At 41.3% G+C, this 13,122-nt stretch overlaps 1 protein-coding gene across 2 annotated transcripts in view; it reads left to right on the top strand.

Moving 5' to 3' along the window:
- COMMD5 (COMM domain containing 5) overlaps positions 1–13,122 on the top strand; it is a 175,924-nt gene that overhangs the window by 95,215 nt on the left and 67,587 nt on the right. Inside the window, exons 4-6 of one of the 2 annotated variants that reach the window (XM_069212382.1) lie at positions 3,694–3,741; positions 11,430–11,480; positions 12,352–12,447. In XM_069212382.1, the coding sequence (XP_069068483.1) occupies positions 3,694–3,741; positions 11,430–11,480; positions 12,352–12,447 (195 nt within the window). The remainder of the gene's footprint in view (positions 1–3,693; positions 3,742–11,429; positions 11,481–12,351; positions 12,448–13,122) is intronic. The other variant, XM_069212384.1, reaches the window with a different exon arrangement.

The following is a 13,122-nucleotide window of genomic DNA, read 5'->3' as shown; positions in this document are numbered from 1 at the left end:
GCAACTGGGAAAATGTGGTAGTGATGTCCCTTAACCCAGGCCTTGAAAATTCTACTCGCTAGTCATATTTTATCAGGTCGAGCTATTTTTAGGACTTACTCGCCCCTTCTGCAAGTTGGCATAAAATAGGTGTTCTGTTTAGTCAGAAAGTGAAGGAAGCCTTAAAATTTTGTTTTTGTCACATTTGCTCTGAGTTCAGAGACAGAGGTCCAAAAGTCAGTCTCTTATAATGAATTTTCCTGCTGACTGCAGAGCTCCAGGATTATGTCATTTTTTTCCTAACACACAACATTTAAATAGCTAAGTCATCTGTACAAACATTTCAAAATATATTTCAGTAGTTGTGAAGGGCCTTTATTTGTACGCCTGTGTGATGAGAAAAATATTTTAATAGGGTAAAAAGAGATAAGAACACTTTACTTGGTGATGTGCAAAGAACAACCAGATTTTCACAGATTTGGTAATACATTATATAGTTGTATCAGTAAAGCTGCAAGTTAGTTGGAAGGATTTTGGAAATTTCTGTCTGTAAAAGACAGTGTGGGAGCACATCATGCTTTAGTAATATATTTATTAAAAGTGAGTGTTTATTCATAAACTCTCCTGCCCTAGTAGCAATGCTAATAGTAAACTATGCCAGATGTAGCAAAGGTTGTTACCCATTCTGTGCCTAGGGAATTTTTTTTCGTACATATGGCCCTAAGACAAGTAATGGATCATGTGACCCCCTATATGTGGGCTAGATTTTTTTATACATGGAGAAAACGTTTAGTCTATTTAATGAAACATAGAAGTTTTTTTTTTTTATACAGCAGAAATGCTGCGCTCACATATTTGAAGGTACATTCATATGTGGGAATGAATAAAAAGGTGCTCCGTAAACTAAAATATTTACCTAGGATCACACAATTTGAGACCCATGTACAGATCAAGTACATTACAGTTATGGTTAAGTAGGTTATTCAAGTTACTCGACCTGCATGTCTAGTAACATTTTTTATGATTTTTCGAGGCCTGACTTAACTACACCTTTTTTAAGTGAATATACATTGCAAAGTTAAGTTGAAATGTTCAAGTGTCCATCAAAAGTGTGTTTTTCATAATAACCATTTACTGGTCGAACTAACACTAAATATTTCCCAAAATGAGTAATCCAGGTTCGATTTTTATGTAAATGTTTTCGATGGTCAGGTAACAATGGGGGTCCACAGTTTAATTTTCCAATGCAAAAGGAATTTTGGCAGTGAAAATACAAAACAGCTCGATTGATGAACACAATAGTCATAATACACTTATGAATTGAATTTCCTCATTTGTGACAAACTTACTCATGTGAAATGTTCCACATAGTGGAACTTGTGTATGTCTTAATTATTTGCATGCAAGTATTCTTGGAAATATACAAGTGGCTTAGATTTTTTTAAATTTTAACATCAGCCTTTGGTGAATTGGACCTTTAGATAAAAAGATGCTGGAAATATATGTGTGAAGGTCACATGCTAATAAAAACACACACAAATTCCCTGAAAAAATGTTTAGTTAAAGGTTCTTTCTGTTTGCGATAAAAACTGACTAGTTATGTTAGTTTTACAACTCTAACAGTCCCATAATACACTTATGAATTGAATTTGCATATTTGTGACATATTTACTAATGTGAAGTTTGCGGCGCTCATTGGCCACTGCGGAGAGAGAGAGCTGGTCTCCCCTGAGGATGATCCCCTTACTGAGAGGCTAGCTAACACCGACATGGGGGACAGCTGCCCCCCCACCCCCATACTTAGAAAAAGATCACTGGACATGCACGTGTGGGTGAGAATGTTTGTGGTGGGACCTTAATTCCCAACATGTTTTTTTTTATTTGCAATGCAAAAGGGAGGGTCGATCCACAGTTTACTGTGGAAACTACTGATTGTGTGTGGGGGGGGGGGTGTTGAGGAGTGTTTCATTGTTGTGCTGAACTTCTTATATCGAGGCTGGTAGGATTATTGTTTCGTTCTTGTGCTGAACTTATTATATCGAGGCCGTTAGCAATATTCTTCCATGTGGGGAAAGTTGATATTGTTTTCTTTGGGGCCACGGGCACCCTGAGAATTATGGATGGCAGGCCATTTGAGGCTTGGATCGCACGGGGGATGCATGGGGGGAGGGGAGAGGGTGGATTTGTTCTTAGTTCAGTGTTTATGGCCGCTGCATCACCATTTCCCAGGGTCTGCGCCAAGAACATGCAGAGGATATTGTCTCCTATGATCTATGGACACGATGTCTGATACTCCACACACACAGATCCCGTTAGCTCGACAAGGGGATAAATTAACCTTTCTATCTGGAAGTCAGTAATGAAGGCACCAAGCTCTATTTTCAGGAGAATGTAGGCACAGTTGCATCACCAAGCACACTATGGGAGGTATACAAACCGGTCATTCAGGTCCAGGCAATGTCGCTCATAAGAGGAGAAAAACGCAGGAAACGGGAGTGGGCTGATAGGCTAAAAGAGATACTGGTGATGGAGGCTTAGAGGAGCACCCCACCCACACAGGGCCAGCTTCACAAACTCGCCACCCAACTGAGAGTGTACCAGGTTGGTGACAAAGCATGATGCTTGATGGCATGGCTGAGCAATAGGGAAAAGGTATGGAGTTGGGTGCTTAGTTGCGGACCTAAGATGGAACAGTTATCCAGGGAAATAGGGCCGTAGTAAAAGCATTCACCTCCTACTACAATTCCCTGTATTGTTCTAGGACCTCGATGTCCTGGGCAGACACTAAAGAATTTCTAAGAGACATTGTCTTGCTGCGGCTCTATGATGACGAGAAGCACAATATGGAGATGGTCATAGGAGAAAAAGGGATGGGTAAGGCCATTAGGGGCTTACAGCCTGGCAAAGTGCAAGGCCCGAACGGCTTACTGGTAGAACTATATAGAAAGCTGGTGAATGAACTTGCCCTGCACCTATGTGCCATGTTCCACGCTGCAAGGCACAAGGGAGTACTCACAAAGGACCAAAGATTGGCCACTATAGTGGTAATTCACAAAGGGGGAAAGTCACATACAGACTGTGTGCCTCCTACCGGCCCATATTACATTTGAATGTAAAGGGGAAAGTCCTGGCAAAACTCCTGGCCACACGTCTGAGGTGAGTCAGAGAAACAAATCGATCCTGATCCATCAGGCTTCACGCCACATAGAGGGACAAGGTTAAACCTCAGGCCACTATATGGTTCCCTTGAAGGCACGAAGGGGGTTCTGTTGCTTGATGCGGCCTAGACCTTCGATACTATTGAATGGGGATATCTATGACTGTGATCTAGCAGATGGGATTTGGCCCTAGCTATGTACAATGGGTGACGCTCCTCTACACTAAACCACAAGCACAGATGCGGGTGAATGGGGTGAAGACAGGTCCTTTCCAGATCCACAGGGGCACCCAGCAGGAATGCCCACTCTTGTCGGTGCTCTTCACCCTGGCACTGTAGCCACTGGCATGTGTGTGCGCTGACCCATTGGTGAGTGGCCTTGTGTGGGGGAGGAGAATTGGAAGACAAAATCTCCCTCTAAGCTGATGATATCCTGCTTTAGGTTACCGAACCTGCGGTCTCTACCCCCTGCCTACTGCATATTTTCCACCTCTTCGGCACATATTCAGAATACATGATTAATTGAGGGAAGTCTCTTCTATATCCTCTTTGTGCAGGGACGACACAGCGCAACCTCCCAGAGGACCTTCAGGTGGACATGGAAGGTAGGTGTTTAATATTCCACCGAGCGTGTCGTCTCCAGCACAAATCCGCTTGGAATATGCATCAGAAGACAGAAAGTGACTAGTTTAGGTGCATTCCTGAAATTTAGTTATAAACTAAAAAATGATCTTAGACCTCACCTGAGTAGTATTGTGTGGAAAGCCATAAATGATTCAAGCAATATTGAGGCCCACAAGTACTTAAATCTGGCTCTTACCAGTTTCAAGGCAGAGGAGCAATAGTCCCTAACTGTTATCCCACTGGCCTTCAACAAGGTTATTACCTCTTTGGGGAAAAAGATCGTCCTACTCAAGGACAAAGCTGCTCTGTCTAAAAGGTCCCATGCTTGGATGGTAATAGGCTCATATGGCCTCCTGTGGCCACAGTCATATTTAAGGGATCTACTTGGCCTAAAATCCAAGCTTAAGTTACTAACTCTACGGATGGGCATCTTTCAAACTCAATTTAATTCCCCGATCTGGAAGTGATGTGCCGTGGAGATCATATGCCAGCTCTGCAACTATCACAGAGAGGACAAGTATCATATCATGTGTACCTGTCACGCTCTCATGATGTAGCGGATAAGCCTATTGAAGCAACACTTAATTGACAATAACGTACGTTAGTGTCGTCGGGCGGTAATAGCCTGCTTACAGGGAAACAACGTAATGTTTACTGCGGAGTTCCTCAAATTCATGGAAATTGCAGAGTCTAAGCTAGCTAAGAGTGATCAAATAAAGGATTTCTGACTTTGCAATATCTGTCATAAGTTAGGTTTTGCTTTCAGCCTAACACAGTATTAAAGAAGTATAGTTAATATAGTTCCTCATCATGATGTGGTGTTCTCAAAGCCAAATCTAGTACACCAATTAGGAACCTAATGGAACATGGCACTTTCTTCAGTTCACCTTGTATTTTGAATATTTTAGGTTAATATAGTAACCGGTTCCTCAGCGTGATGTGGTATTCTCAATGTTAAAATTACCACACCAACTAGGAACCTAATGGCATATAGCACTTTTTTCCCCTTGTATTTTGAGTTTTTTAGATAATGTAGAAATCAGTTCCTCAGCATGATGTGGTGTTTTTCAATGTAAAATCTAGCACACCAAGTAGGAAATGTGGAAGTTAACGGCACATTGCACTATCTTCTTGCACTTTCCGTATTTTAGATTAAAGCAGTAATGGTTGCTACGCATCTTTTTATTTTATTTTTCACCCAAAAATTGCTTTTTATTTCTGTATTTTTATTAATGATTGCAAGTTTTAAGTTACTGAACAATAAAGTTATCTATCTACATCGTTCACCTATTGTACCACTGATAGGCACACTTATATCCAGCACATGTATTCCGCATGCACACACTGCACAGTAGTGCTTTATTCCTGTATTGTACCATTTCCAGGCACACATACACCAGGGCAGATACTCCACTTATGTACTATACACCAAACCGATGTAGGCCAAGAGTGAGTTAAGCACACAGCAGCAGAACTTTAAGTGAGTCTGTATGCATCACTCCAGGTACTCAGGTTACAAATGAACTGTTCGCTTCTGCTGGTCACTATACGTTATGCTGCCACCACTGCGCTCTTACTGCTTAGTGCCTGGTGAAGGCAGTAGTCTTCCACTGCTATGAGGGTAGCTCTTCGGGTGACCCTACCTGATCCAACAAGACAGCAATCCATGAGACAGGCCTATGTCATGACACAGGCATAAACCATGCTTGCCTATAACAAAAATCAGCATTAGGGTTCCAGACAGCCCTACAGAAAGGGCACTCTGGACTGGGGTGCACATCTATTACCATGCAGAGGACTTTCCCGTCCCAACAATGGCATAGATAATGGCTACTGGGTGCTTTTGTAAAATGCAAAAATGCGGGGATCTCCCCTCTTGGCATCCACAATGCAAAGTACGGATGACAACTCGGCGAACGTTCCTTTCAGTTTTCTGATAAAGTTGTAACTTTCTTTCCTCGATGACACTAAATTTAGCATAATGGCATAATGAAAGCCAAACCTAAAAATAGTTACACTTGCGGAGAAGATTACGTTTCAGAAATCTGGATTACATACACGTATTTTTTTTTTTTAAATCAAAGTACATGAAATTTCATATGTACAAGGTCGCATCACGAGTGGCCCGGTTTTGGTGCAATATTTATCGCACCTGAAAATGAACAATACTGTTAGTTATGCTATAAATAGCATAGCCTTAATTAGCCTCATTAACAAGTTTATCCTCTAAAAGGAGGCATAATATGCGGATTTTGGACCTCAGCAAAATCAGCTAGCCCCGGTATTCACCAGACCTTTTTTCCCCCAATAAATATCATCTGGTTGGCCTTCTGAAATGTATAGGGGCGCTAATAAGAGTTACAATGCATATCAGATTTTTTTTGGGCCAACTCTTAATGAGTGCCACGTTGTAGAAAAAAAAAATCAGACTTATTTTAAGTGACAAATTAAATGTAGATTTTCTTTTCGGAATGAAAAGAAAATGCACCAAAAAGCAAAAAGCTTATGTATTGAGTGAATTATTTTTTGCCACCAGATGGTGCTCCATTCTAACATTTGTGATAGCCACACAATTTTGTTATAAGCTTTTTTTTTTTTTTGTTTGCAAAATATTTTTATTGGGTGTTATATAATGAACAGCACATGCAGCAAGGCAGATTATTCAAGGCTACAGTATGAAAGGAAAAATACACAATAAGAAAACATGGTGGTATAGTGAGAACAAATATAACAGTACATATTTAACTGAAAAGTGAACCATGAGGAGACTGGTGGTGCAAACCAGGAAGTGCTGCATGTACCTCGCTGCAGTGGTGCTAACGGGGTGTGAACAAAAACCAGGGAGAGAAAAGGGTATGTGCAGGAGATGGCCATGGAAGACACCAGTTTCAAGGAAAAGGTCGCTTAGGAGCCAGCAATAATCATGGTTGGGCAGGGTCTGCAGGGCTAGGCGACCAAGTGGGAGAGGGGATGGGTGCCTCCCCGGGGGTCCCTCCCGCCTCATGGCACAGGGAGGGTTTGTAGTAGTGTATTTTTAGTGCTACGAGGTCCAAGTCTATGACCCTGTGAATATCTAAGTCAATGTTTTTAAACTTTCATCACTCACAGAATAAGATAAGATGCTTAAAAAATGTTCAAAAAGGTGAAGATAAAAACGTGCTTCCAAAATATAGATTTTAGTAATACCCATACTGTACATAGTGCAATCTTTTTTTATAACTGTCTTTTAAAAGCACACACTTCACAACTCAGCTGGGAACTCCCTTGCAATACCTCTCAAAAACAATAAATATGTATCATCAGGAAATTGCAAGGGCCTCCATAATTAAAGGCAATGCTGGTTTCCAAGCAGCCTTTACATTTGCACATTGACCAGTTGTGCACATTTACAGTTCTTTCAGGCAAGCAGGCACCCTGACAAAAAGGCTTGTTTGGCTGTCTGCACCTCCCTCGGTTTCACGGCACAGAAGACTCCCTGCCCTACACAACAGATGAAGTGTTTCAACTCTCCTCTCAGAATTAACCATCCCTGGGTCGTTGTCTTTTCACAAAAAGTAGGGGAACTGTGTTTCTTGAATTTAAAAAGTATAGGCACGCCGTGCCCCTCAGGCCCCACCAAATGCATTGAAGGGCATTTATTTCAAGAGAATGTTTGTACACATACAAACATTCCTGTTGCTGCCCCTCTCAGTTGGCAATGGTGTTAGTGAAAGAAGAGGCAAGCCAAATTAAGCCATGGGTCCCAGATTCTTATTATAGATGGAACAACATTAATCAAACTTGAAATGTTTTTCTATAGAGCACACCCTGAACTCCAGTAATTGAAGGTGCTCTCATATGTGAAAAAGAACAAAGAGAAGGCTAGGTAAAATCAAGTATTTCCCTAGGATCACTCAGTTTGGTCAGGCAGGGAAGCAGCCCATATTTTCCAGTTTCACACTGTGCAATTCTGCCACTGGATGGGTTTCTCTTTCTGACATCAAAAGTAATAGTTTGTCCGTAGGTCTCAGAAAATGAATCACAGCGTGAGTGATAGACGGAATCCACATTTTATTGTTGATAGTTTTACATAGTTCGATCTTTGCTCACATAAACAAAAGACTTCACAACCGACACAGACTGCGTTACACCTTTGTTTTCAGCAGGGAGAGACTTGCTGGGATTCACAGGATGCTGAGCCTGAGTCAGAATCAATCCTGGTTCCCCACGTTGCATCGTCAATATAGTCCCAAACGCACGTCACACTTAACCAGACCTAGGCACTTAATCAGCTTTGTGGCTCGCCCACCTCCACTATTGGGAATCTGGTAAATACCCATAAAATGGGAACTTAGTGCATATTAACAAACATGTTCACTAGCCTCTTGTTTTGTTCATCTGATCTTTCTTGCCTGAGTATGTATGCAAATTGTGTGAAAAGACCTAAACATCCCCATATTTTCAGGGAAAGGGATTTTTCTACAAGAAGACCTATTTCCCCATGTGGGGAAAAAAAACTTGCTGCAAGTCAGCTGACCACTGCCCCAGTGGCCAGTCCTCTGGTTAAGCGTTAGCAAACGTGTGAAAATGTATGATTTTCATTAACATCAGCGCTTATCATATGGGATTTTAGATACTACCCCAAAAAATGTACTTAATGAAAATCATAGTGTGACAGGGTGAAAACATCCCTGTCTCCCCATGATGTCAAGGGGCCGATGTGATTGTACCGCAGGGGGACCTCAGAGGGGGGTTGACTACCAAAATGTCAACCCGGATATCCGTCGGAAAAGAGAAGAAAAAGGAACAGGAAGACGGATGGACAGGAGAGAGAGGAAGAAGTGACAAGGAGGGAGGGACAGGAGAGGGAGGGGGCGAAACAGTGGAGGAGTAGTCAGGAAGAAGAAGGGTGAGGAAGGCAAAAGGGAAAACAAGGATAAAATCCGATATTATTAATTTAGGAATTGCCTTTCACCAGGGTGTTTAAGGCAACCCTATGTGCACACCCCTCCCTTTCACCTGGGGCGTTCCTTTGGTTTCGCTACTATCCACCTTTTCCCTACAAACCTTCTCCGGCCCACTCCTTTTTCTTTTCTCCCGCACCATAGTAAACCAAAAAGGATTGTTCAACTCAAAACAAAATCCACTTACCATTTTTTTTGTTTGTTTTCTTGCCCACAACGACGTCTCCATATTCCTCACTCCTCCACGGACCAGGTTTTTTTCTTCGGGGTAAAGCGCTCATGATGGAAAAAAACCTGAAAGGAACAGAAGAAGGAAGAACAAAAAGAGGGACTATTAAAAACTAAAACGAACAATAATCAGAAGCAAAAGAACATGAGAAAAATTTACAAGATCAGCAAAACCTAATATAAAGAACATTTTTTTTCCCCCTATTTGTTCACGAAGACTTGATATATATAGCAGGAGGGCACTATGAAAAATAAAGGAACCTACAAAGAGCCACGTCACTCGGTCTATGTCTTCCAAATAGATTAATACTATTGCCTTTTCTTCCTCCTCACCCAGGGAACCCACCACACATAGACTCTTACTCTAAAACAGACCAGGGGGTACAATTACATTTTATATGGTGAATCAGTCCTAGGTTATCATCTGAACATGGAGTAAGTGTATATAGTACCACTGAGCATGAATATGGGATTGCCGTGGGTGGCTTGCTTCCCAGGTTTGCCAGTTGTGAGGTTTAAGTCAGCTTTGACTGTGGGTAGCCTGAGGTGTAATGCATGGACTTTCACCAGAGTACCTGGGGTATTCTTCATGACATCTTGCATAGTTTGACTGCAGTAACATCCCAGAGCTGACCCTATGTTTTGACCCTTAGCTCCCCAAGAGCCTATTTGTTGCTGAGGTGGTTATGAGAAGGACCAGCAGTGTAATTTGTAGAAAGTAAACATGGCTCTTGGAGCACCATTACTTTCTTTTGCTGCCATTTGCTAATGACTTCGAGGATTAGGTGTGGCAAGGGTACTAGAGGCTATGCATGACATGGCAGTAACTACCCCCTAATTGATGACCGTCTTAAAACTGATTTTTGATGTGTAGGGTACTCGACTCGCTGGGTAGTGTCAGTGGTTTTGCCATGGTGGAAGGAAGGTGTAGCTGTGCCTTCCTTCTGTTCTGCACTGCTCCTCTATTGTTTCGACGGAAGGCTCTGCATCTCAAGAAGGCTAGTGGATTGTGGTTAGATGGAATGATGTTGTTAAATGTCTCTCCAGTGCTGGCACGAGTTGTGTCATATAGGCCAATGTTGAGTTGTAGCGGGTGATTCATGTAGGCTGGTGTTACAGGGAACTTTCTGAAGTTAAGTCTGTGAAGCATATAGGTGCTTGGCAGGTGGTTCTTATTACAGGTAATAAGTTTGTCATTTTAATCTATACACATCTGGATCTGGTATTTAGCTGTTTTAATGAAATTGATGAGACGATAATGGTAGACCTGAGACATTTGTGAAAATGAGAGCTCTCATGGCAGCTTGTGTTGGGTCATGTTATTCCTAAAATGTTGCCAGGAATAAAGGGGGAGGTTATTTTTTAATGGCAATTGCTAGGAGTTCTACCTTTTGACAAGATGAGTTTTGTGGTCAGCTGCCACTCTCACTCACTGTTAGTTAGCCAGCACTTTACATGCTGCATATCTAGAAAAGCAGGAAATTTGCGGTTGTAGTTGAAATATGTGCGAACTCCATAATCTGTTCCAAAAGAAGACTGAATAGCATGGATCATATGAACAATCACTAAGAAATCTAAAAGGAAAGGGCAGATTTGGACGGCTTCATTTGGACAGGGTCTTGTTTTTTTTTTTATTTGGAAAGAAAAGCACTATTAAACTTCCTTCCCTTACTCCTGAACTAGAGCAAAGCATATTGAATAATAGTTTATTACCAGTGGACTTGAATGCAGCACAGATATCCAGAAGAGCTAGGAGAGCAACTCCACTGACCTCTAATATGCGGAAGAGGTAGGTAGTCGGGCATATTAAGGGTGGGGTCTTCAGTGGAGCACCGAGGCAGAGGGTCCTACTGAACAGACTACTCTGTCACTCATGATGCACGAGTTTGATTCCAGCATGCTCAGAGCCCTACATCCTACTTGCTGGTTGTCACTGCTCAAATAGGGAAGGAGGTCGGTTTGATGGCCCACAAATATATTGTAACCTTTCTGATTACTTTCACAAAACATTTACTAATGAGGTGATTGAGTGAAAGTCAGAATGAAGTCCAACCCATAAATATAATTCAAGAACTCGCCTGGTAAGTGGCAGGAATAATGCCCAACGTCAGTTGTTTGCCAGGCCATCCTCAGACACGCATCACGTTCCAATGTGTACTTGAGATCCGATGGTTCAGATTAGAAACAATGCTTACATTTTTATTGATATGCGCTAAGGTACCATCCTCTTTCCATGCCATGCACCAATGGGTCGTCTGTCTAGATAATTTGCATGGCTCAAATGTGATCGAATCAGAATGACCTTTTCCGCAAAACTTTTTAATAACACCATTTCTGCAGGAATGCGTCTTGTTTGTTCATTAGAAGGAGCACTCTGTCCTCTGTTAAACATAAAATAGTAATAATGTTTTTGGAAACTGTACAGGATACTTTGTGTGACGTATAACATGAAAGATGCTTACAAGCTTAACTTTACTTTTTTTATTTCTATTTTGAAGGATACCGGAAGAATTCATTGCGGATCTAACCAGCATAATCTTTGGAAACAGGTTGGTGTTTTTTGTATAATTTATATTGATGTGGACAGATGGGTGTCCTGTAACTCAACTGCTAGTGTTCGCCTCCCTACAGGAAGTTAGTGAGGAAATGGTAAAAATCACTGATCCAGTGTTTGAAAAATAAAGGGTTAACTGACTTCCGGTATGAAATACCTAAGCATAAAATCCTCTAGGTAACATCCACACTGTTCTCACACTAACATCCCTTGTGTGCTTATATTCCACTATTTCGCTGAATTCCACATCACTTGTAGACATATTGGCAGACAATGTTAAATATTCCTTATATATGTCTGTGTTTTTTTGCCATGTGCTGTATGGGTAGATCTTGCATTCATTTAATATAACCACCTACTGCATCATTCCATTACTACCAGGGTGCCAAAAACGAAATTGCGAACCCTTAGAGTTCTGAAGTACCAATTAAATAGAAGCCCTGCTGTCTGCCCCCAATATTTTCAGATATTTTTGACTACATGTAAACAGACTAAAGTATGTTCTCTGGATGAGTCACTGACTAACGAGGCATGCCAACTGATGGTATATAATGTGCCGTTTTGGGCTATTTTATGTATTTCAAAAGCTAAATAGGAGTTGAAGTTAAGAATGTGGAGAGTGGTTTTATTATTCGAGGTTTAAGTTATACTGGAAAGTAACAAAAATAGAGAGAGCATCATCTTGCAGCTGTCTTGGGTTCTTAAATGAAGAAACCAGAAGCCATTAAGGGGCCTTTCTTCATTAGCCAGGTCCTCTGCGGTGGTAATGTTTACAGATTGAACATTCGTACTGTACACCTATTATTTTCCATTCTGCTCATCTCTTACCAATAGCTATGTCATCTTCTTTTTCCATGTACTGGAAGACGTCAGGTTCTTGAAGATGCTTCATTAAACCAAGAAACTCGGTTACCTAGCATTGAAGATTTAAGGTGGAGAGTTGATGTGGCGATTTCTACAAGGTACAGTGCATCAGAGACAACATCCTTAATTGAGGAATCTTCAAACATATCTAATGCTAAGTTGAGGATCCGTCTCTAGTTACTAAGATACAAAAGTCAAAGTGTACCATTTAATATTTCTAAAGTGCAGAATTGTAGCTCAGTATTCTGCAGTTAATAACGCAGCACATGAATGGACATGTGTAATCCTACTGTACATGAGCAGTATCTGATCGACCTGATGAGTTCAACACACGGCCATAAATGTCAAAACTAAGACATTACGTGAATATCCACATAGGCTGCGTTTACATACATTATAGCTGTGTAGAATTAATTTAACTGCTTAGTAATTGGTGTATTAGTCCTATGTCAAGTTTGGAATGTGGGGTGTTGTCATGGGGATTTGGGGTTCGGGAATGTGAACGCAGAGCTGTGACAGTTGTTTCTGCTCGCTCCGTGTGCCGGTCATGGGGCTTCTTTGCTGAATAAAACTTTACCTTCTTTCACCATATACTGTATGGACCTGGAGAATTATTTCAAAACATTCACTTCAACAGTGATTATAAGGGAAATCTGGCAGTGATCTGACTATTATGGATTTAAAGTGTGGACCTCTTTTCTAGACTTGTCGAAAAAAGTGGGTTTATTCAGTTGTGTTCGTTTGTATATTATGTATATGTTATTTTAAAGCAA

Source organism: Pleurodeles waltl, chromosome 2_1, assembly GCF_031143425.1.
Source record: "Pleurodeles waltl isolate 20211129_DDA chromosome 2_1, aPleWal1.hap1.20221129, whole genome shotgun sequence".
Lineage (NCBI taxonomy): Eukaryota > Metazoa > Chordata > Amphibia > Caudata > Salamandridae > Pleurodeles > Pleurodeles waltl.
This window is presented reverse-complemented; position numbering and strand designations above follow the sequence as displayed.